At 47.2% G+C, this 25,106-nt stretch overlaps 1 protein-coding gene across 1 annotated transcript in view; it reads right to left on the bottom strand.

The window, feature by feature from the left end:
* The window catches only part of CEP295 (centrosomal protein 295), a 78,037-nt gene extending 55,010 nt beyond the window's left edge, over positions 1 to 23,027 (bottom strand). The window contains exons 1-13 of the mRNA XM_044284634.1: positions 22,769 to 23,027; positions 21,924 to 22,065; positions 20,135 to 20,335; positions 16,416 to 16,540; positions 15,269 to 15,362; positions 11,404 to 11,520; positions 9,957 to 10,097; positions 9,573 to 9,756; positions 7,368 to 7,535; positions 7,095 to 7,268; positions 6,257 to 6,360; positions 5,243 to 5,401; positions 4,003 to 4,100 (exon numbers count right to left, since the gene is read on the bottom strand). Of these exons, the coding sequence (XP_044140569.1) occupies positions 4,003 to 4,100; positions 5,243 to 5,401; positions 6,257 to 6,360; positions 7,095 to 7,268; positions 7,368 to 7,535; positions 9,573 to 9,756; positions 9,957 to 10,097; positions 11,404 to 11,520; positions 15,269 to 15,362; positions 16,416 to 16,540; positions 20,135 to 20,335; positions 21,924 to 22,046 (1,688 nt within the window). The 5' untranslated portion in view covers positions 22,047 to 22,065; positions 22,769 to 23,027. The remainder of the gene's footprint in view (positions 1 to 4,002; positions 4,101 to 5,242; positions 5,402 to 6,256; positions 6,361 to 7,094; positions 7,269 to 7,367; positions 7,536 to 9,572; positions 9,757 to 9,956; positions 10,098 to 11,403; positions 11,521 to 15,268; positions 15,363 to 16,415; positions 16,541 to 20,134; positions 20,336 to 21,923; positions 22,066 to 22,768) is intronic.
* Positions 23,028 to 25,106: the final 2,079 nt, after the last annotated feature.

Raw genomic sequence — 25,106 nt, 5'->3', positions numbered from 1 at the left:
TTTCTCACAAAGTCTCACTTTCCGCTAACTTAGGACAAAAATTTCAATCTTTCATGGACTCAATATGCCCCTCAGCGAATACCTTGGGGTGTCTTCTTTCCGAAATGGGGTCACATGTGGGGTATTTACACTGCCCTGGCTTTTTAGGGGCCCTAAAGCGTGAGAAGAAGTCTGGAATATAAATGTCTAAAAATGTTTACGCATTTGGATTCCGTGAGGGGTATGGTGCGTTCATGTGAGATTTTATTTTTTGACACAAGTTAGTGGAATATGAGACTTAGTAAGAAAAAACAAAAACAAACAAAAAATTTCCGCTAACTTGGGCCAAAAAAATGTCTGAATGGAGCCTTACAGGGGGGGTGATCAATGACAGGGGAGTGATCACCCATATAGACTCCCGGATCACCCCCCTGTCATTGATCACCCCCCTGTAAGGCTCCATTCAGACGTCCGTATGATTTTTACGGATCCATGGATCGGATCCGCAAAACACATGCGGATGTCTGAATGGAGCCTTACAGGGGGGTGATCAATGACAGGGGGGTGATCACCCATATAGACTCCCTGATCACCCCCCTGTCATTGATCACCCCCCTGTAAGGCTCCATTCAGACGTCCGTATGATTTTTACGGATCCATGGATACATGGACCGGATCCGCAAAACACATGCGGATGTCTGAATGGAGCCTTACAGGGGGGTTATCAATGACAGGGGGTGATCACCCCCCTGTCACTGATCACCCCCCCTGTAAGGCTCCATTCAGACGTCCGTATGATTTTTACGGATCCATGGATCGGATCCGCAAAACACATGCGGACGTCTGAATGGAGCCTTACAGGGGGGTTATCAATGACAGGGGGTGATCAGGATGATCACCCCCCTGTCACTGATCACCCCCCCGTAAGGCTCCATTCAGACGTCCGTATGATTTTTACGGATCCATGGATAGGATCCGCAAAACACATGCGGACGTCTGAATGGAGCCTTACAGGGGGGTGATCAATGACAGGGGGTGATCAGGGAGTCTATATGGGTGATCACCCGCCTGTCATTGATCACCCCCCTGTAAGGCTCCATTCAGACGTCCGCATGTGTTTTGCGGATCCGATCCATGTATCCGTAAAAATCATACGGACGTCTGAACGGAGCCTGACAGGGGGGTGATCAATGACAGGGGGGTGATCAGGGGTTCATAAAGGGTTAATAAGTGACGGGGGGGGGGGGGGGGGGGTGTAGTGTAGTGTTTGGTGCGACTTTACAGAGCTGCCTGAGTCCTCTGGTGGTCGATCCTAACAAAAGGGACCACCAGAGGACCAGGTAGCAGGTATATTAGACGCTGTTATCAAAACAGCGTCTAATATACCTGTTAGGGGTTAAAAAAATCTGATCTCCAGCCTGCCAGCGAACGATCGCCGCTGGGAGGCTGGAGATCCACTCGCTTACCTTCCGTTCCTGTGTGCGCGCGTTCACAGGAAATCCCGGCCCTCGCGAGATGACGCGTATATGCGTCGTCGTGCGCAGGGCTGCCGCCTCCGGACCGCACATCTGCGTTAGGCGGTCCGGAGGCGGTTAAATATGAATTTTGGATATTCTGTGATCATTTCACCAATTTGCTTGTCTTGTTTTAATATTTCCCAATGCCGTCTTACAGTTTTTTTTGAAAATTGAGGTGCCTTCACTAAATCTGCTGATTATAGGGATTTCAATGGTTTGCAGTCCTACGTGTTTGTCAACTTTTGGCAATTTTACTTTACTACTTGCCTTTGATTAATGCATAATATTAACCCATAAACCGAACGGGGTCAAACACTCCTTGTTATAATAAACCAGTGGTTGTCATGGGAACGTTATTCTCAGGACTGACAAATCTCACCATCCCTGACGAAGGAGCCCGACTGGCTCAGAAACGCGTCAAATAGTTTTTGTCCCCTCAAGGCATCCATACAGAGTGCGGTGACTTCACATGCCCAAATTTCCGGACTTCAAACTGGTGGTTCCCTCGCACAAGTGAATTGCTGCCGTCCGGAGCATCACTCACGCTAGAAGGTTGAACCAGAAGCCATCCGGACACCAGCTTCCCTGCAATAACAAGGAGGATCTTCCACGCATAGATCGCTCTCCTATAAGGTACCAATCCATACAACTTTTGTCTCTAAACCCTTGACTACACTATAATCTGCGCAGGTTCCCACTCTGGTTGTTTCAGAAACCAGACTCCTTTTATATAAGCACCTTTATTTGTTTAGGGTGAACTAGGGGAATACAGGCCAGGAACGAAGACGGAGGGTCCCCACCACTAGGGGACACCCCCAGGCTGAGGGGTAGATAGAGTATACTAAGGAGGGAAATCTTTCCCTACATAGGCCCCATCTCCCCATCCACTCGTTCTGGACAATTATTCCACAGTTTGTATGTGTATATGTGTATTGTATCTTATATTGAGTTAGGTTCACAATTAGATCTATAGACCCTCACATACAGGTCTTTCTTAAGATAATGAAATAAAGCTTTTTAGGAGTCCTTTTGATTTAAGTCAGTACATACGACTGTACCGTCACTCTGCATACACCCCCAACCCCCCCCCCCCGTGTCGCGACCACCTGGAGGGGCCAAGCTACGTGGACCAGGTAACCTGGGGAGGGAAGGGTACTGGAAGGGGGAGCATTTCAAGGGCAAATTTTATATATATATATATATATATATATATATATATATATATATATATATATATATATATATATATATATATATATATATATATATATATATATTTTTTTTATACTCACCTGTCCGGCGTCTTCTGCCTCCTTGACCATTGGTGTGCGGCCCCTTGGTGAGGGACACTACACCGGAACAGAGGGAACTTGCGATGGACTGCTGTAGTGATCCAAACTCTGGCGGGATACAGAGGTTTTGTGGGAACCTCTGGTCCTCCTTTGCTTCTGGAAAACGAGAAGGAGCAGGGGACTTGGGGGGACCCCCTAGTCTCCCGTCTCCTGGGTGGCAGTGCAGGCAGTTTTAGGACTTCCTGAAACTCCCGCTAGAAAAAAAAAGGAAAGACGGGAAAAAAAAAAAAAAACACACAACGCAGGGAGGTCTGCCTCCTACAAACACTAAGCTAAAACTAATTACCTTAGTCCCTGCAGGAAGGGTATATCTGAAGGGGAGGAGCTTACACTTTGTGCTTAGTGTCCGCCTCCTAGCGGCAACAGCTATACCTATGGTCAATGCCTGTGTCCCCCAATGAGAAACTTTTATTTTTTTTATTTAGCCTTTGTGTTTGTTAAAAGTGTGGCATTGTCCTAAAGTCACTGGTAGCAAAATTGTTAAAGCCATGTGCATTTTTGTACCTTTTTTTCCCTGCAATTCCTCCGATATGTCCGCTTTAGTAACTATCTGCACTCCCCATGTAACAATTCTGAAGCATGTATTCCTATGATGCTATGTTGCGTTATTACGCTATTATTCCTAGAAGTTATGAAAGAATTACTAGTAGACTGCAATGAAGGTCCAACTGGATGTTACTAGTTGGGGGCATGTCTTTGCACAATCGGACACTATCCAATCAGTGCTGTCAGTGTAAAACTGTGCAGGGACACACCCGCAACTGGTAACACCCAGATGGATCTTCATTGCAAACTGCTAGTAATTCATTCATTACTTCTAGCAGGAATAATAAAGGAATAGCACATCATAGAGTCATAAGACTAGATGCTCCAGAATTGTTATAACATACAGAATGCAGGTAGTTACAAAAGCAGACATGACCGGAGGGGTGACAGGTCCTATTTAACTTTTTTAACTATCTGAATTTAAAAAAAATTCTACTGTTGCGTTGACAGCTCCTATACAGACCTATGTTTTCATGGTTACAGAAAAATGCAGAGCGCAGTCTGATCTGCCCCCTCTGCTGCCCTACACACAGTAGACGGGCAGATGGAGGACAGTGACAGGCGGCTCCTGGATCACTCGTAGACGGACAGGTTTCCCTAATACATACCTGTTCTGCTCCATCAGGCGCTGCTGGTACTGCCGAATCATCTGGATATGTAAACCTTCTGCTGACGTGTTCAACTGCGCGGCTGTGGCTGACGATTCCTGAGAAAGACACAAATGGGGAACGATGACGTTAATGCCGCTCACAGCAGGCGTTCGGACATCTATGGACTGAGCAGAATGTGCGTTCCCCTACTCAGCCATAACACAGCACTATGAGGACATACATGACAGAGGATCTGTAAGGCTACTTTCTCATTCGCGTTTGGTGCGGATCTGTCATGGATCTGCACAGTCGGATCCGTTCAGATAATACAACCGTCTGCATCCGTTCAGAACGGATCTGTTTGTATTATCTTTAACATAGCCAAGACTGATCCGTCTTGAACACCATTGAAAGTCAATGGAGGACGGATCCGTTTTCTGTTGTGCCAGATAGTGTCAGTGAAAATGGATCCGTCCCCATTGACTTACATCGTGTGCCAGGACGGATCCGTTTGGCTCAGTTTTGTCAGACGGACGTCAAATTCCGCCTCCAAAGCGGAATGGAGACAGAACGGAGCCAAACTGATGCATTCTGAGCGGGTCCTTATCCGTTCAGAATGTATTAAGGGCAAAACTGACCCGTTTTGGACCGCTTGTGAGAGCCCTGAAACGGATCTCACAAAACGGAAAGCCAAAACACCAGTGTCAAAGTAGCCTTAAAGGAGAATGATCTTAATTTTCGTACAAGTGCATAAAGCTAGGGATATTTCACATAAAACATCTCTACGGTTTACAGAAATGGGAAATTTTCTAAACTATCAAGACCTCAGCTTGCAGTCATTGAATAGGAGCCATCATGTTAAACTTCCAGAGGATAAAAATCTCTCCTATTTATACGCATAGCGGCAAAAGTTCTCTTCACATCTCCATTATAAAGAACCAAATGGTACTGCTGGCTCCATCACATCACAACGGACACCACAGGCACCTTATAGTCCCCACTGACATCGTGGACACAGTTATCTCCTATTTTGCCTGTCAAACTTGCCTTGTAAGATACAGCGCTGAGAGCAGTACTGTGCCGAGCCGTATACCTGTGCGTCCATTAAGAGAGCAGTATGGAGGCAAAGAGTGAAGGTAGAGCACAGATACACAATATACTCAAATATTAGTTAAATGCTAAAAAGCGCAACAAAAATCTGCAGTGCGTGAATCACCTCTTCCCAGTAAATAGAAGGCGCTCATATCTGTGCACTTACCTCCGGTTTCCCATCTACCGCCGCTGCCTCTGGTTTGTCCTGTACAGCCGCACTGCTCTCCTGCATCTTCTGGAATTCTGCCTCTAAACGTCTTCTCTCCTCGTCTAGTTTCCTGATCAGTTCCAGCTGCTCCTGCTTCTGCTGCTCCAGGTCTTCCATCTGTAAGACAGAACGACAGGAACAGACCAGTCGGTAAACCTTCAGTATAGGTACTTGATGTAGGTAGATCATTAATACAGAGGTTCTGCAGTAGCTCCGGCGCTGGTCACTACATACAATGGATGGAGCTTTATCACAGAGATGAATAAAGCTGCATCACAGAGACGTCACCTAGCAGTGGTATCCTCAGGATAGGATATCTATATCTGACTGGTGGAGGTCCGACATCTATGCCGATGAGCTGCTCTGCAGTAGATCCGGCACCGGAGCGGCGCAGTTCTGTCTATTGTGTATTGTATGGCGCTGGTCACCTCAGTATTCATGTCAATAGGGGCGGTGCTGCAGTAACCAGCTCTATCCACTACACCATGTATGCAGATTGTAGTTCCAGCGCCGGAGCTACTACAGAACAGCTGATCGATGGAGGTGCCGGACCCTTCTGATCAGATACTGACCGCCGATCCAGAGGATAGACCATCAATATATAAAAGGACCAGAAAAGCACTTTATTTACACAGTAGTTATTAGGCAGAATTAAAAGGACCGGGAAGACGACGGCTAGATCAGACTACACAGGGTTTGTTTGTTGTCTGTTACTATGGAGACACAGTCTGCACAGGAGCTGCTACAGTTTTTATGTTATATCCATAGAGAAAAAGGTTTTAAATTGTTTGTGAAGGTGGCTGTAGCTGAATGGGTAGATTAAAAAGCAAGTACATAAGTTCTAGTTTGCAGAGGTGATTAGTATAATAGAAGGATTCCCGACAGCGGGTACACACAGGGTGGGAGTTCTATACCCCCCTCAGAGTACGCTGTGTAGGCGATTCATCCCTTACGAGGAGCAGAATTAATCACCTTTTCCTTCCTCTCGGCCTCCATCCTGATGCGCATGGCCTGTTCTTCAGGATGGAGAAGAATGGACTTCCCGGCTATAACTGTGTCAGTCACCTCATCCGAGTCTAAGAGGGAAAGAAAGTGATCAAAGCGCAGAATTATCGATCGGGATACATAATGCATTAAACAGGACGAGTCAGGCTTCCATACGGTGCGCAGAACAAAAACGTCACATGTACAACGCAATGTGAATGCGTCCTTAGAGACATAAAGGGAAGCCATGATGCAAGTAAGAACAGAATTTTAGGCTTTTAAAGGGAACTTTTAGGGCGGTTTCACACAAGTGGATGTCGTGCGTGGCATCCGCTCCGTGACTGACAGCCAAGACCCGATGCAGACTGCAGAGGCACGGAGCAGTAACATGATTGATGGTGCTCCGCGCCTCTCTGTGACCTCTTTACTACGAAATCACTGTGACAACTTTATCTCATTGTGATTTCGTAGTAAAGAGGTCACAGAGAGGCGCGGAGCACCATCAATCATGTTAATGCTCCGTGCCTCTGCAGTCTGCATCGGGTCTTGGCTGTCAGTCACAGAGCGGATGCCACGCACGACATCCGCTCGTGTGAAACAGACCTTGGGAAGTGAAACCTGAAAAATATTTGAGGTTTCCTGGAGATGTGTCAATTCCGCTATATGAAGGTACAGTGTATTGGATTCATTTGCAGGTATGCTAATAATCAAAGGATCGGCATATTGTATGCATAAATGTTCATGAAGCATACGAGATATAGAATTCTACACCAAGACCCTGGTTTGGAGGAACATGAAGAGGAGGAATAACCAGTTGCAGACTTACTTCCCTCCTCTTGGATATCTGCTGATTCATGATCGATGGGCAGAGAGCCGGACTCCAGCGTGTCACTGGTCGCACTGACCGTCTCAGCCTTAGAGTCCCACTGGTCTCTCTGAGTCCTTATTCTCTTTAATAACCTCTTCAGCACTTGATTAGATTGCGGTTCTCGGACTTCTTCTAAACAACAAAACATAATGAGATTAAGAATGGAAGGGTCAGGATGCAGCATCCTCCAAGAGACGCCTCCTGTAGACGCCAAGGCAGCATATCCCTTACCTCGATGTTCTTCTACTGACGAGATGTCCTCAGTTCCTCCAGAATGATGCTCCACTCCAGGCACCACTTCTGGCTCCACAGTCAAATCAAGATCTTCATCCACACTGGTTACAGAGGGATCGGGCAGGGGCTGGGGTTTTAGGTGCAGGACCATGTCCCCTCTCATTTCTTAAAAACACAAAGATATAATATTAAAAGGGTTGTCCCATCACTAGGATATGCTACAAATGTCAGATACCGCCCTCTGGGACCTGCTCCTATCTGCAGAACGGAGCTCCCGAAGGGAAAGGAGAGCAGCCGCACATGCATGGTCACCCTCCATTCACTGCTATAGGACTTCTCAAAACAGCTGAGCAGGGCCCAACTAATTTTGGCAGTCCCAGAGCAGCCATGCTTGTGCTGCATGCTCTCCATTTATTGCTATGGGACTTCTGAAAATAGCAGAGCCAATGCTCAGAAGTCCCACAGCAGGAAATTGAGAGGACATTGAACACACCTGGTGCACTCACTTCGGAAGGGAAGGAAGGGGGGGGGGGGTCCCTTTTTGGAAATAGGAGAAGGTTCTTTGAAGGTGGAACCTACACCTATCTGACTTGTGGCCTGTCCTATCGATATGCTATAAATGTTCAGATCGACAACCATTTTTAAGGGTCACCTTTTTTTTTAACAAAGCTGATCAAAAGGGTTTAACACCTCTGAATCCCGCAGTGATCAGATCAAGAGCGCCACCACAGGAGAAAGGGAAGATTATACAGTAACCATTTAAATCCATGAGCAATCCATATCATTTATGGACTTACTGGGTCCTCCAGAGTGAGAGAGGCCCCTTGTAGCTGACAACCTTCTGTAATGATTAAACGGTATGGAAACCTTCAAGGGCAATTTTTATTATTATTGCATCTTACTTAATTTGGGCTAAAATTAGTTCTTTATTAAAACTTTTCAGCCACTTTCCCAGGATAACATTGAATTCCATTATCTGACGGCTCATGTGAATCCCTCATCTGTGATCTCCTGAAGCTCATAAACAGAAATAATATTCTTATCATATCTTACAATATTCTTACCATTATAAATATTCTTATCAGTGTGACAAGGCTTGAGCTGTAATGAGCATTTAAGAGCTCTCAAGAGTTCAAAGAACAGGGCTACAGGCTGAGCGATGACGGGACTCCAGGTAAATAGAAACTGACAGATTACAGGGAACCTGTCATCAACTTTATGTTGCCCATACTAACGGCAGAATAAAGTAGAGACAGGTGAGTTGATTTCAGCGGTCAAGTTAAAACTAAGTGGTTGCCGAGAACAAAACATCACAATTACTACAGACTGGGCCTGGAAAAAGAGTCACGGCCACCTGAGAAGAGTCCTGGTTATTCATGAAGTCCTGCTCTCCTGCTGATGGCTGACAGTCTTCTACCTAGTTTTCTCCCTTTCTCTCTAGGAGAGAACTGACAATCATCAGCAGATGGGCGAGAGAGCAGGAGATTATGGATAACCAGGACTCTTCTCAGGTAGATGTGACTCTTTTCAAGGCCTGGGCTGCAATGATTATGATGCTGGTTCTCAGCAACCACTGACTTTTAGCTCATGAGTGACACACCGCTGACATCAGCATTTCTGTCACTAATTTATGCTGCCCTCAGTGAGGTCAGCAGAAAGTTAAATGACAGGTTCCCTTTAACCCATGTAATACAAGAATTGCTGGATATTTTTAATAAAGACCATTTGAAAAAAGTTAAACGCAATAATAAAAAAAAATTGCCCTCAAAAAAAGGTATATAAAGTCAACCTTCTGTTTTTGAACACTTCTAAATTGTCATTGGTTAGTGGAATTGAGTGGAATTGGGTGCATTAACCCATACTGATCACTAAAGGCATGTACACCCTCTGAGAACCGTGATCTTAAGGAATTTAAGCTTGATATGCCGGAGCTAATGTTACTGCAAGTGATCCTGGTCCGAACTTGAGGAACACATCTATTGAAAACCCTATGGCGACAGACATTTCTGTAAAGTTTTTCCCCTAAATTCGTAAATGTCGCACTATGTTCAGGACCTTGAGTTTAACTTAGTAGAGCTCACAGTATCATAGATCCTTATGATTCTGCGAGTTCGGGTCCATAAGCTTGTGGCCACACCATAATATAAATAAGTAACAGCCCCAGTCTCCTGTTCTGCGGAAACAAGCCAAACCAATTCTTACTTGCATTTCGTGTGTACATGTCCTCGAACGCAGTCTCAAGCTCCCCTTGCCATTCCTCCCTGATCTCCGCTCGACGGTAGGCCGGCTCGAACAACTGCTGCGGCATCTTCGCTACGATCTGCCGCCGCCTGGACAGGTCTTCCTGCTGCATTTGATCCAGTTCCTTCATCAGCCTGTCCCTGTCCTAGGAAATAAAATAGAAGATCTGCATAAAGTCAAATCCTTCTTGAATGATGGGGACCCACGACGTCAAGCTTTGCTGCAATATCCGGTCATTGACATCACGTAACCTGCAGGTGGATTGCTCAGTTTCAGCCATTATGGCTTGGACAAATCTCTGCAGCTTGAATCCACCGCGAATGTGACGGCCCTTGTATCACTCACCTGTGCAAGCTGAACCCTTTTTAAAGCGTGAGATCCGCGGAGATTCGCCTTCTCCATTTGTTCCCGCCTGTCGCGTTCCTCCTCTTGCAGAAGTGCATTCAGCCGCTTCTCCTCCTCCACAGCCGCAGAGCGGGCATCAGCCTGGCAGGCAATAAATATGGCCGGTCAGTAATTTATTTTACTGCTACGAGTACAGGATGTATGTCACCTCTAGCAGCATGCAGATTCCCCAAATGAATACGGCTACAAGGTAACCGGTCATACGAGCGACCAATATATGTGCAAGATCCGTCAGCGGCTTGCTGGTGCGCTGCAGACGTGTGACTATTTTAGTGTGATTCAGTTGCACGTGTTGGGCACCAAAATGCCGATATAAACTTACACTGAACATTGTGTGCTGGAAAAGTCAACAAAATTAGATGTTTCTTGACCGTCTTGCTGCGATCTCATCACAGTGTACGTAGCATCTCAACCATAAGATCGCACTGCATTGTGAGTAACGATTGTGAATGTGGCTGCGTTGCAGGCACATGGCACGGCAAGCAACTTTTCCAGCACAAAGATCAATATAAGTCCCTTGTGACTCACAAACCAAATTGCGCCATAGTAGAGCCGTGCGGCAGCAATTTGCACACATTATCTGGTCCTTGCTGCGCAGTCCTGGCTAAAATGTATGTCACTATCCAATATACTCATAGGGCCAGATTTATCATTAGCTCAAGTCAGAATAATGGAAAAGTCGCACATTTTTGCGCAATCACTAAAACTGCGCAAAAATTTGCAACTTTTTTCTGCTCTGCACTATGCTCGCCAGTTTTCTGAAAGTGGGCGTGTTTTCTTATGTAAATTAATCTCTAGACAGATTTACTATTGAGACTATTTAAAAAGTCGCAAAAAAAGTCACAAAAAATTGCGCAATTTCACTCCAGTGAGGACCATGCTTATCTTTCGAGACTTTTTAATAGAACATGCGACTTTTTCGTAAAGACGTGCGACTTTTGTAAAGCTGCTTACTGACGGATAAACTGCTACCGTCAAACCACATTTATTACAGTCTTAAAGAGCCGATCATAAATCTGACTTGGCTAAAACTGACTTTAGCCATATGTGAAAGTGGAGTCAGCTGTCAGAGTCATGATAAATCTGGCCCATATAGTGGACAAATCAAGAGGGTGTGCCTACAAATTTCATGCTAGTGCCCAACATTAACAGGGTTCATGGACATCCATAGATGTTCTAATCACCAACTTACGGAAAAACAAAACAAAACATGAATTGTTCTTTCATCTGATCGGTCACCCCCCCCCCCCCCTTCACTGACAAACCAATATGCCGCCTTCACCGCTCCCACGGGTGAGGGCACCAAGCTTCTCCAAAGAGATAGAAACATGAATATTTAACAAGCTGACAGTACGACATCTCCACATGCACGGACAGAAGAAGGCACCTGCTCAGTATCCATCTCTCGGTCGACGTAGGCCTCAGGTAGGTGGTAGTGGGAGGTGGAGAAGTTGTCTACATTGCAGACCTTCACTAATGGCAGACGCTTTACAACTTCAATGTTCTGTTTTCAAGGCAAAGAAAAAAAAATATTACAGGTCACTCAGTGCAGAATTCTGACATAATGCCAATCGGTAGCTCAAAACACACAGCATTAACAGCTATGCCAAAAGATGGTTGGCAGAGGGCGCGAATAGACTGTCATGGCTTCTGGGGGCCTAACAAAGGGCCTGTGTCTCTTATGCTTAAAGGGAATCACCGGGATTTTGTGTATAGAGCTGAGGACATGGGCTGCTAGATGGCCGCTAGGACATCCGCAATACCCAGTCCCCATAGCTCTGTGTGCTTTTATTGTGGGGAAAAAAAACGATTTGATACATATGCAAATTAACCTGAGATGTGTCCTGTACGTGAGATGAGTCAGAGACAGGACTCATCTCAGGTTAATTTGCATATGTATCAAATCGTTTTTTTTCCCACAATAAAAGCACACAGAGCTATGGGGACTGGGTATTGCGGATGTGCTAGCGGCCATCTAGCAACCCATGTCCTCAGCTCTATACACAAAATCCCGGTGACAGGTTCCCATTAAACTCCTTCACTGTATTTGCAGCTGCCACTTCTGCAGGAAGGCTATTCCATGCATCCACTACTCTCTCATTAAAGTAATACTTCCTGATATTACTTTTAAACCTTTGCCCCTCTAATTTAAAACTATGTCCTCTTGTAGCAGTTTTTCTTCTTTTAAATATTCTCCTCTTAAATATTCTCCTCTTTTTATTAATTATTATTTTTTTTTTTTTAACCCTCAATTGATCACCTACTAAGCATTCTGTATTCAGAATGCTATTATTTTCCCTTATAACCATGTTATAAGGGAAAATAATACAGTGACTAGTCTGTCACCTAGCAACCATGCGTGAAAATCGCACCTCATCCGCACTTGCTTGCGGATGCTTGCGATTTTCACTCAGCCCCATTCACTTCTATGGGGCCCTTCCTGCGTTAAAAACGCAGAATATAGAGCATCCTGCGATTTTCAAGCATTGCAGAAGTGATGCGTGAAAAAAAAGCTCATGTACACAGCCCCATAGAAATTAATGGTGCCGGATTCAGTGCGGGTGCAATGCGTTCACCTCCCGCATTGCACCCGCGCAAAAATCTCGCCCGTGTGAACTCAGCCTTAAAGGTAGGCAGACAATGTAATAGAGCAGCAGGAAATGCTAGCAGAATGCTTGGATGTATAGGGAGAGGCATTACCAGTAGAAAGAGGGAGGCGCTCATGCCGCTCTCTCAGCACTAGTGAGACCTCATTTGGAGTATTATGTGCAGTACTGGAGACCATATCTCCAGAAGGATATTGATACTTTGGAGAGAGTTCAGAGAAGAGCTACTAAACTGGTACATGGATTGCAGGATAAAACTTACCAGAAAAGATTAAAGGACCTTAACATGTATAGCTTGGAAGAAAGACGAGACAGAGGGGATATGATAGAAACTTTTAAATACATAAAGGGAATCAACAAGGTAAAAGAGGAGAAATAATAATAATATATATTTACTTACCTTCTCCTCTTGATCGCGTAGTTCCTGGTCTCTTCTTTAATGATGAATTACCGGCTAGGACCTGTGGTGACGTCAGATCACATGCTCCATCACCGTGGTAATGGACCATGTGATTGGAGCATGTGATCTGACGTCACCACAGGTCCTAGCCGGTAATTCATCATTAAAGAAGAGACCAGGAACTACGCGATCAAGAGGAGAAGGTAAGTACATTTTTTTTTTATCCTCAATTGATCACCTACTAAGGGCTCTTTCACACTTGTGTTGTTCTTTTCCGTCAGAGTTTCGTCGTCGGGGCTCTATGCCGGAAGAATCCTGATCAGGATTATCCCCATGCATTCTGAATGGAGAGAAATCCGTTCAGGATGCATCAGGATGTCTTCAGTTCAGGACCGGAACGTTTTTTTGGCCGGAGAAAATACCGCAGCATGCTGCGCTTTTTGCTCCGGCCAAAAATCCTGAACACTTGCCTCAAGACCGGATCTGGAATTAATGCCCATTGAAAGGCATTAATCCAGCGATCTCTGGAGGAGTATGGGGAGGAGCCATCTCTAATACAATCACTCATCCCGATACTGACTTGCTGTTTGCTGGCAGCAGATCGTGATTACACAGCATGATCTGCCGCCGACAAACAATGATTTCTCGTAAATGACATTAGCACCATGGGTATATGCCCAGCTGCCACTAGGAGACTGACACTAGAAAGGAAAAGTGTTGGCTCCACCCAGATGGGCTATACCCTCTGCACAGACACTAAATTAACCAGTTTTCGTCTAGTGTCCGTAGGAGGCAGACAAGACCTGCTCTGTTTTTATTGCTGGTCCTGCTGCTTTTTTGATGTTCTCTTTTTTATTTTTTCCGCTGCCTCCCCGAGTCAGTAATCCAAACCATGCTTTATGCACGTAAACCCCAGTCTAGGGTTTACCATCGTACATGGAAGGCTTATTTTGCTTGGTGTTAATCTCCATCCCTAGGATTCTTGCCTTTCTAACGTCTCTTAGAGTTGCCTTTCTAGTCGCGATTACATCAATTTGCAGAGTCTCTGAGCTGGCGGCGCTCTCGTGTCGGTCTCCCTTTTTGGTGGTTTTTCAGCAGGACAAGGTTGTCCTGCACCCAGTTCCCTCTCTTCCCCCCCCCCCCCCCAAGATGGTTTCCTCCTTCCACATTAATGAGGAGATTGAACTGCCTTCATTCTGTCCCAACCCCTCTCATCCCAGAGAGCGGTCTCTCCACCGTCTGGATGTGGTTCGGGTTCTCCGGCTGTATCTGACTCTCTCTTTGTCGTCCCTGAGGGCTCACATAAGGGTTTACAATCCTCCAAAGCCACCATCTCCTGTTGGATTCGGTCAGCTGTCAAGAAAGCCTATGTGGCGAAGGGTCGTGATCCCCCTTTCCAGTTGACCGCTCACTCCACTAGGTTGATCGGGGCTTTCTTGGCGGTCCTGCAAAGCCGCCACCTGGGCCTCAGTTTACACCTTCTGCAGGTTTTACCACATCCATTCCTTGTTCCATGCTGATGCCAGTTTGGGTCGCAAGGTTCTGCAAGTGCGGTGCAATAGGTTTTTCGCATGGTTGTTTCTTCCCACCCTCGGGGACTGCTTTGGGACGTCCAATAGTGCTGTCCCCCCCAATGCCATTCATGAGAAAAATGGATTTTTCTACTTACCGTAAAATCCCTTTCTCGTTGAATGCATTGGGGGGCACAGATCCCACCATTGTTTTTTTTAGTTTGTTCGTTTTTTGGGGTTTACCAGGACTCTTCGATATTGGTCCTCTTTCTGGTTTAGGTCATGTTGGCTTCACTTTTTGCTCTGGATTTTGGTGCTCCTACTGCTTTAGTACCAACTGGTTAGTTTAGTGTCTGTGCAGAGGGTATAGCCCATCTGGGTGGAGCTAACACTTTTCCTTTCTAGTGTCAGCCTCCTAGTGTCAGCTGGGCATATACCCGTGGTGCTGTGTCCCCCAATGCATCCAACGAGAAAAAGATTTTACGGTAAGTACAAAAATCAATTTTTTGTGTGGGCACAAACGATTTAATTATCCAATGAACAAGTGTTTTGCTCGCCAATCAGGTAATCAGCGGTACATTTACACCGCCAGAACACTCAATAGCCATTATCTTTGGAATTCTCGGCTCGTGTAAAGGACCCTTGAAACCGGCACCAGTACTGAACAGCTCTCCACAGCAGGAGGTCGCAGAGAAAAGCTTTTCAGCGCATCATTTCATACGTCCGTAGATTTACCTGAAGTGGATCTGGCGGGGGAGGGGGGAGACTGGCAATTTTTGCTGCACGGTCCTTTTCAATGCCAAGCACTTTTTTTCGTGCTTCGATGAGCCTGAGAGAGCGGAGAAAACAGAATTAGGCCTCGGTGAAGAGGCTCCGGCACCACACCAAGAAGGGCTCATTGTCACAGCAGAAGAGACAGGGCGCTACCGCAGAGCAACTTTTTTTTTTTTTTTTAAAGGATCACTGAGACATTTAAAAAAAATAAAAATAAACTTGATATCTCATGGAAATAAATCAAAAGTTTGGATGGGTGGTGGGGTGCCGAGACCCCGACCAATCACTAGAACAGCTCACATAGCGCACTCTCTCTCTTTTTTTAAAACTCAGTGACGCTTTAATTTTGCTTTATTGCCACCCGAGTGCAGATAACGGCTTGTAGTAGCTGGTAAAGGGGTATTCACGTCTTAGATACTTATGGCATACCTACTTCTGGAACATGCACCTATGTGGAGAGTGGGGGTCCCCTGACCCGTCTAGTGAGACAACTACCACATGAAGGCAAAGAGTGAAATAAGAAACACCTCACACGGTGCTGGTCAGGGGGCGAGCATTACACAGACTGGGGCCAGCATTTTGGGGTTTACAGATTATAATTATCTACACAAAAGGCATTTTTTATCTTCTACTGATCCTGAATTACAGGATGTAATTTAGTCCACAGCTGCATTCACAATTGTTCAGGCTTCAGAGCTGTACTCTCCCAGCATTCCTTACCGGCTCAATGTCTATAGTGCTTTCATGTAAATATCTATTCTAGGTAGATCCATCTTTTCACCAGACGTTGTAGGAGCCATGTATCACCCTACTCCATTATAGGACCTCCAAACAGACACCCCCCGTTGCATTGGTCCCCACATGACGGGCTCTGACATGGCGTCACATGACTGCAGGAGCCAATCATATACGAGGCTGTGATTGCAGCTCTGGATCACCAGGTGTAACCTGAACTACAGGAGACATTTCCATTATGGATAATAAAGGGCAGGACATCCACCACATGTACCACCACTGTCTGATAGACGGAAACCGCAGAACATACAGTGAGCCTCCGCAGCAGCAGCCTCGGTACAAGCAGCACAAGCTTCAGGACGTGGACACTTACCAGGACTGCGCCCTCAGCCGCTTCTCTTTCTGTTGTTTTAAATCTTTCAAAGCCTCCTGATGTCTCTTCTCTGCTTTTTCCTTATTTGCAGCCACTGCCTTTTCAATCGCCTTCAAATCAGGCTCCTTCAAGTAAAAAAAAATAAAAAAAATACAGGGATGTAAGGAGTTAAAAATCAACCAAATAAGTAATACAATCATAAAACTACCACCGGTCAGTACTCCTGTGACTGTGTTACTAAATACATACAAAAGAAAAAAAATAAAATATTCTGAGGCATCTTTGTCTTTCCTCTGTTATTGCTACTGGAAATGCAGGAATACACTGACTAATGGGCGCTACCAGTTAGGGTGTCTCTACACAGTGGCACTTTCTAAACAGTGCTCACAGTATCGGACAGTGTAGGGGTACAGCAAAAGGGTAACACCCAATTGATTAATAAATATTCAAGAGGAATAACAGAGGAACGGCACAATGCAGAGGTATAAGAAAAAGTTGCTCCACAATGGTTATATAATGGGGAGGTTTCTTTAACCACTGTGTCTGGAGGGGGTCAGGCTACATGTTAAATATCCCCTCTGGACATGTACAGGGCAGCCGTGAGAAGAGCAAACCCAAATCCAACCGGAGATAACTGTTTACAGCAGCCTTGTCTATGGAGGGCGGAGTACTGACTGCCACAACCAGTCTGTATCCTGCAGAAGGACTGCCGGGAGGCCGCAGAGTATTGTTACTGTCGCTCTGTTCACACGGCAGCTGGGACATTACAGAGAGTATATGACAGACCTGAGTACATGTCCAATACCCCGGCATCCTCTGGACCACCACAGAGGAAGATCTGATTTCAGACTATAGAACTGGGGGGGGGGGAATGTACTTACTGAGGGGTAGTCCTTAATACAACGTGGACTAGGAGACGGTCATACAGCTGCAGCCACCATCTGTCGCCCCCCCATGAGGCCGTCGGCCTTCTCTACCATAGACTTTCTATAGGGGGTGGAGACGTCCATGTTGGTGCCATCGTGATGAATCCTGCGCCCCACACACATGGACATCATAGATAATCCCATTAGTTTCAAGCATTCCCCTGTATTTCTAGAAAACCCCGGAGAATCCATCCTCCGGCCAGAATGTGGAGGATGGCAATATACTCTCATCACCGTCCAGGTTATTAGAGGGGTTCTTGAATCATCTTTACACCTAAAGTCCTGCTGAAAGTGATTTGCTTCTAGCATTACATTTATCACTAGGGTTAGCATTTCACCAGGTTTTACTTCCATGTGTCACTCTTAGTGCTGCTGCACAGAATCAGCCTCCTTCTCCCTCTGGCAGCCGACAATATAGTGCCTCCTTAAAGGCTATGTACACCTTTTTTTTTTATGATTGCATGTTACTTATTTTTGCCTACAAATAATTTTTTCAATTAGCCTTTAATTAAAAATATTGAGCCATTCTGTCACAAAGGGTTAACTGTTTTTCTAGCTGTGTGAATAGTACTTTAACTTTGTGCCTCTAATAAAGCTCATTTCTAGATTACTGAGAGGTCAAACACTTATTTAAGCCACACTCACTGAGCTATAATGAGTGCTTATAATGTCAGAGAGCAGAGATCAGGAGTCCATCATGTGAGCTGGATGACTGAAGAGAGAGAAAACCCAAAGGGTGCTACTAGAGCATGTTAGCTCTGTACAGAAAAAAGGAAGCAATAATTAATAAAGACCAATTAAAAAAATTATTTTAGTTCAAAATGAGTACAATGCAACAATCAAAAAAAAGTCCCCAAAGCTGTAGCCTTTAAAGGGAACCTGTCACCGGGATTTTGTGTATAGAGTTGAGGACATGAGTTGCTAGATCGCCGCACACAGAGCTATGGGGACTGGGTATTGCAGATGTGCTAGCGGCCATCTAGCAACCCATGTCCTCAGCTCTATACCCAAAATCCCGGTGACAGGTTCCCTTTAAAACCCAGCACTGAAACTCTCTTTCTTGTCTTCCGATATTAAAGGGCTTCTGTCACCCCACTAAACCTTTTTTTTTGCTTACTTATAATCCCTACACTGCAATTTATGGCTACATGATCAAATTAATCATTTTGGTCCTGTAGATTTAGTTTAAAAACAAGCTTTTAAAATATGCCAATTACCTTGCTACCAGCAAGTAGGGCAGCTACTTGCTGGTAGCAGCCGCATCCTCCGATCGTAAAGATGCCCCCTCCACATTGTGATTGACAGGGCCAGGGAACGGGATCGTTCTCTGCTGGCCCTGCCTGTTTGCATTTAAAATCTTGCGCCTGCGCCGCGGCCGTACCTGTATTCAATTGCCGCAGGCGCACTGAGAGGCGGCCGCTCCATCCTCAATGCACCTGCGCCGGATGTAGATGTGACGTCATCAGCGCAGGCACATTAAGGACAGAGCGGCCGAGCGAGCAGCCACCTCTCAGTGCGCCTGCGGCATTTGAATACAGGTACGGCCGCGGCGCAGGCGCAAGATTTTAAATGCAAACAGGCAGGGCCAGCAGAGAACGATCCCGTTCCCTGGCCCTGTCAATCACAATGCGGAGGGGGCGTCTTTACGATCGGAGGATGCGGCTGCTACCAGCAAGTAGCCGCCCTACTTGCTGGTAGCAAGGTAATTAGCATATTTTAAAAGCTTGTTTTAAACTAAATCTACAGGACCAAAATGATTAATTTGATCTAATTAAGTTTTGGTATGGGGCCCTATAATATCTGTGTACACCCCGACCAAGGAGCAATGAGATTGTCAGATGTAACAGAGGTCACAGCATCCAGCGCAGTTATCTCCGCACAGAGAAGGAAGATATTATGGGGAGAACTAATAAACTTCCACCAACAGGGAGATGTGACAGATTAATCCCTTTTCTGCAAAAATAGGATTTAGCCGAAGCCCAGAGCAGAGGATTACGAGGTGAGGTTCTTAGGAGGCCTCATCAGGACCAGCTGACAAACAGGCTTTGCTCTCCTGAATGACACCACGTCTCTGGCTTAACGTTCAGTGCCGAAATAACGACTTAAAGAAATAAGAAAATCAGCAGTCCCATGCACCGAGGGCGTTCTGCTACCCTTGGTGCACGGAAGATGTCACCTGCAGCCGCCTCCTCTGGACACTGAGTGACAGGACCAGGCATTAGATCTGTCACCTGCCCTGTCTTTTCTGGCACACATGGCGCCAATCACATTGGGGCATGCGCAGAAGACTTGTTTTAGTCCCAGCAGAGACTCAGGGCTCTACTGCGCTTGCACGAGAAGACAGGGTCAGGCAAGATGATGTGTCTAATGCCCGGCCCTGTCAATCAACGTTTAGAGGGAGCGGCTGGGCTGCACCGGGGTAAGGGGAACGTCCTTGGTGCATGGAACCATTGATTTTCATCAATAGTTCCATGCACCAAGGGCGTTCCCCTTATTTATATTTTTTAAAACTGTTATTTCGGCCCAGCGCAGGCGCTGAATGCGGAATGTCAGGGTTAGCCTATACAAATGGTTTATTAAAGCTGCCACTGATGACGCTCCCTTTAAGTAGCTGCATCTGCAGGATAAAGTGACCAAGTTAAAATGCAAAGGTAGACGAGCTGTGCCCTGTGGTCTTCAGGACTTGTCCCATTGAAGGCTCTACAGTCCACCTCTCTCCAGCCTGGACTGGCAGATAACAGACTGCTCTCAGTGACCCAGTACTAGGAATGCTATAGACTCTCGGTGTCTTACATTCTCTTTGGCCTGTCTGTGTCCTTCTCCGATGGCGTTCAGGGTGCACAGATAGATTTTCTCCAAGGCTTGCAGCTTCTCGGCCTGGGTGGCTTCCCATCTGGCTCTCAGGTCTCCTGCTAATTGCTGCAGCTGCTGATCTTTTCTTTCCTTAACGTCCTGGCGGATCTGCTGAGCGATGAACTTCTCCTGCTCTCTGACCTGGAAAGAGAAGACGCCAATCTGCAGGTTCAGAGCCGGACCAGTCACCGCACAGGGTCAGAGTTCAGAGAGAGATCCATCTACATGTGTGCCTATCCTCCTCCTCCCCAGCCACCACCCTCCTCCTCCTCCTCCCCAGCCACCACCCTCCTCCTCCTCCTCCTCCCCAGCCACCACCCTCCTCCTCCTCCTCCCCCCCAGCCATCCTCCTCCTCCCCCTCCCCAGCCATCCTCCTCCTCCTCCCCCTCCCCAGCCATCCTCCTCCTCCTCCCCCTCCCCAGCCATCCTCCTCCTCCCCAGCCATCCTCCTCCTCCTCCCCCTCCCCAGCCATCCTCCTCCTCCTCCCCCTCCCCAGCCACCCTCATCCTCCTCCTCCCCAGCCATCCTCCTCCTCCTCCTCCCCAGCCATCCTCCTCCTCCTCCTCCCCAGCCATCCTCCTCCTCCTCCTCCCCAGCCATCCTCCTCCTCCTCCTCCCCAGCCATCCTCCTCCTCCTCCTCCCCAGCCATCCTCCTCCTCCTCCTCCCCAGCCATCCTCCTCCTCCTCCTCCCCAGCCATCCTCCTCCTCCTCCTCCTCCCCAGCCATCCTCCTCCTCCTCCTCCCCAGCCATCCTCCTCCTCCTCCTCCCCAGCCATCCTCCTCCTCCTCCTCCCCAGCCATCCTCCTCCTCCTCCTCCCCAGCCATCCTCCTCCTCCTCCTCCCCAGCCATCCTCCTCCTCCTCCTCCCCAGCCATCCTCCTCCTCCTCCTCCCCAGCCATCCTCCTCCTCCTCCTCCCCAGCCACCCTCCTCCTCCTCCTCCCCAGCCACCCTCCTCCTCCTCCTCCCCAGCCACCCTCATCCTCATCCTCCTCCCCAGCCACCCTCATCCTCCTCCTCCCCAGCCACCCTCATCCTCCTCCTCCCCAGCCACCCTCATCCTCCTCCTCCTCCTCCTCCCCAGCCACCCCCATCCTCCTCCTCCTCCTCCCCAGCCACCCTCATCCTCCTCCTCCTCCTCCTCCTCCCCAGCCACCCTCATCCTCCTCCTCCTCCTCCTCCTCAGCCACCCTCATCCTCCTCCTCCTCCCCAGCCACCCTCATCCTCCTCCTCCTCCTCCTCCTCCCCAGCCACCCTCATCCTCCTCCTCCTCCTCCTCCCCAGCCACCCTCATCCTCCTCCTCCTCCACCTCCTCATGTGCGTGGGGAGGTCAGCAAAAAGGCTGGAGGACCCCTTTAAAGAGGAGCTGTCACCTGCCCTGACATGTCTGTTTTATTAACTACTTCCATTTGGAATGTAATAATGATTCTGGAGAATCTTTTCATATAACGCTAAGTCATTCCATTCCTCAGTTATTCCTACTAGGAGTTTATTCATGAACCTGTAGTTGGGGGGGGTGTGTCCCCGACAGCGCCGATTGGACAGTGTCAGACTGGTAACACCCAGCTGCAAATTCATTAAGAAAATTCTCGCAGTAATAACTGAGAAACAGAAGAACAGAGATATATTATATCGTTATTCCCTGGGGAATGCTAGCAGTTACTATATCGGACATGTCAGAAGAGGTGACGGGTGTGTCCCCGGCTGATGACGCCCCCGTTACCTGCTGTAGGCGCAGCTTCCTCCTCCGCTCCCGCTCCTGTTGTAACATGGACGCCTCCTCGTTGGGGCTCACCCTCAGGGCGCTCGCTTTGGCCACTTTACGTTTCATGTTTTCAGAGTACATCAGACATCGGCCCCGTGAGCTGCAAAACACGGGAAATGTAGACGTTACATGGCGCAAATAACAGTGACAATGATGAGAGGAGTAGTCCGATACTGGATGGCCATTCTCCCAGTACAGCGGATCCTTCATCCTCAGCGAGGAGAACAGAGGTCGCCCATCCTCCCCCCATGTCACAGGCTCCTCACAGACTGATCTGATCACTGGGGGGCCCCGGCCGTACCCTGAGGACTCTGCGAGCGCCAGCAAATCCCACCCATAATCCGCAGAGAAATCTCCCAGAAAAACGCTGTAAATCCGCAATGCATGGCCATCCCCTTAGTGTAATCCGCTGACCAACCGCCTGCCACCCCCATGACAACACTTCCTGGCTCCAGCAGCGACATGTCGTTGCAATCACTGCCAGGAAGTGTTGACATAGGGACAATTCCAGGGTGTGTGGATCCTCAGAGTCAGATCTGCGCTAAGTAGCGGTAACACATGGATTAGCATTAGTCCGAAACCTTCACCTCTAGAGCTGGTGAGGATCTACAAGTCCCAGCATGCCAGTCAGAGGATGTTGGGACTTGTAGTTCCCCAGTGACTGTAATGTAATAAAACTGTTATATAACAACAGAACAAGCCTGAGTCTGACGAGCAGTTCCCGCCTCTTGCCGCAGGGGGAGCTATACACACCGGCAATAGGCTCAGTGCACAGCACCGCTCCGGCTGTAGAAGCCGCCTACCTGCTTGAGGCTGCCGGTCACCCGCTCTGCGCTCCGGTCCGGACATAACATCCACTGAACGGTTGTTTTCCTCTTCGAGAACCGTCACTTCCGCTCTTCAAACCAGCCGCCAATACGGAGCCCTGCAGCGGGAAGCATGGAGCTCCGCAGAAGAGGGGGAAAGGGGCGGGGCGTTCTAACCGCTGCTGGGCAACAGGGAACAAGCCACGCCTACTTTGTACTCCCGTCAGAGTTCGTTGATCCACGCATTACCAGAGAGTGGATTTGTGAGAGGACAGTGAGACGATACTGAAACCATGCGCATGCGCTTTAGCGGCTGCTTAGAAGTTAGCGCGCTCTGTGCGCATGCGTGTTGCGCCCGTAGTGATTTTTGTGAATAGTAAGTTGCCGGTTGTCACTGCCGGTGCTCAGCGTACTATGCTAGAACTGAAACATTGCTTTAACATTTACTGTTATTATAAATGAAGAATCTGTGCAGCACTGAGAAAAAGTATAAAAAGGTGGTATCTACTAACATCAACATTTGAAATGGAAAATTAAAGGGGTATTCCAGTTTTATTAGGGGATAAGTATTAGATTGGTGGGGGACACCACCGATCACAAGAACGTGGGCTTCCTACCACAAAGAGACCCCTGAAATGCCCAGAGCGGCCGGTCCAGCATGGGCTCCATCTCTATGGGCCTGAGACAGAACCATAGAGAATGAATGGAGCAGAAAGTTGCCTTTTCTACCAGCCTCTCGTTCATTTTGGGGTATGGGCCCCTATTTCTGTGAGTGGTTGAAGCCCCCTAGGATCTTAACATTATCTCCTATCCACAGTATAATTTCTTATAACCAGGATACTCTTTAACCCCCTCCCAACAGCTGCTGTACATGTACGGCAGATGTCAGGTTTTTAAAGATGGCGCCCGCTCAGGAACTAAGCCAGTTCCTGCTGTATCAGACACGGTCTGTGATCGGAGACAACTCTGATCGTGGACTTTTAACCACTAAGATGCCGTGGTCAATTGCGACCACAGCACTTGAGTGGTCATGTATCGGGAGCGCTGCGCTTCCAGGGTCCGAACAGAAACAATGTGCCGAAATTGCAAGAGCCGTTGGGTTGCTTTGGCAACTGAGGGCCTTCTGAAGGCTCCAAGACCTGTGATAAAGTCCCTATCCAGCCCTGAATGATCTGATTCTCCCATAGACTACAATGGTAAATTATACTTGCCAACATTTTTAGTTGGTACAATCAGGGACTATAAACCCCGGGAATAGCTTGGACCCACCCAGAAAAACACACTTGTGGGCGGGGTCTGCATTAGCACCGCCTATTTTCTGTCTGGGACAGCGTGAATTTGCCGGGATAGTCCCATCAACTTCAGGAAATTTGGCAGCTATGGGTAAATTATTGCAGTCTATGGTATAAGTTATCTGATGATCGCATGTTAAAGTTTGGCTCCCTCTTTTCCCATTTTACAAGTTAAAAACAACAATTTATAAAATTAAAGGGATTGTATAAGTTAAATTTTTGTTCTTTGTATGTTTCTAACTAGGCAAATGTAAGGACTTTACCATGCACTTACTTTATCTACAGTTGCTGCTTTCTCAGATGTCACTGAGGGTTGCATGACCTGTCAGCTTCTCTCCCTGCTCTGAGGATGTTTCGTGCACAAGCCTGAGAGAGCAGATATGTGCCTGTACACGAGACGTCACTGTGCTGGCCTTGCCCCCTGTTCTGCCTGCTACTGCTGTCTCTCTCCCTGGATTCTTTACCCCTTCAGCTGTACAAACTCAGGGCTGAAGGCTTTACTGAGTAGCTGCAGTCAGTGAAGAGACAAATGCTGGCCACAGGAGCTGACAGAGGAGTTCTGCAGAGCATTGCACAAGAACAGGTAGGGGGAAGATCCTGTGTGTATCAGCAGTGTCATTGTACAGCTGGGACTTGTAAACTGCTTTACGGGCACACGCAGGGCGCGGAAGGAAAGGAACGCCATATGGTTTTTGGAGGGCAGATTTCACTGGGATAATTTTAAGTTGCCATGTCACATTTGAAGACCCCCTGATGCACCCCTAGAGAAGAAACTCCAAAAAAATGACCCCATTTTGGAAAATATGGGATAGGGTGGCAGTTTTATTGGTACTATTTTAGGGTACATATGATTTTTGGTTTCTCTATATTACACTTTTTGTGAGGCAAGGTAACAAAAAATCTTTGCCACTGTTTTTATTTTTTGTGATTTACAATGTTCATCTGATAGGTTAGATCATATGGTATTTTTATAGAGCAGGTTGTTACAGACGCGAAAATACCAAATATGACAACTTTTTTGGTTGTTTGTTTCAGTTTTACAT

Source organism: Bufo gargarizans, chromosome 3, assembly GCF_014858855.1.
Source record: "Bufo gargarizans isolate SCDJY-AF-19 chromosome 3, ASM1485885v1, whole genome shotgun sequence".
Classification (NCBI taxonomy): domain Eukaryota; kingdom Metazoa; phylum Chordata; class Amphibia; order Anura; family Bufonidae; genus Bufo; species Bufo gargarizans.
The sequence above is the reverse complement of the archived record's forward strand: the minus strand, read 5'-3'. Positions and strand labels throughout refer to the sequence as shown.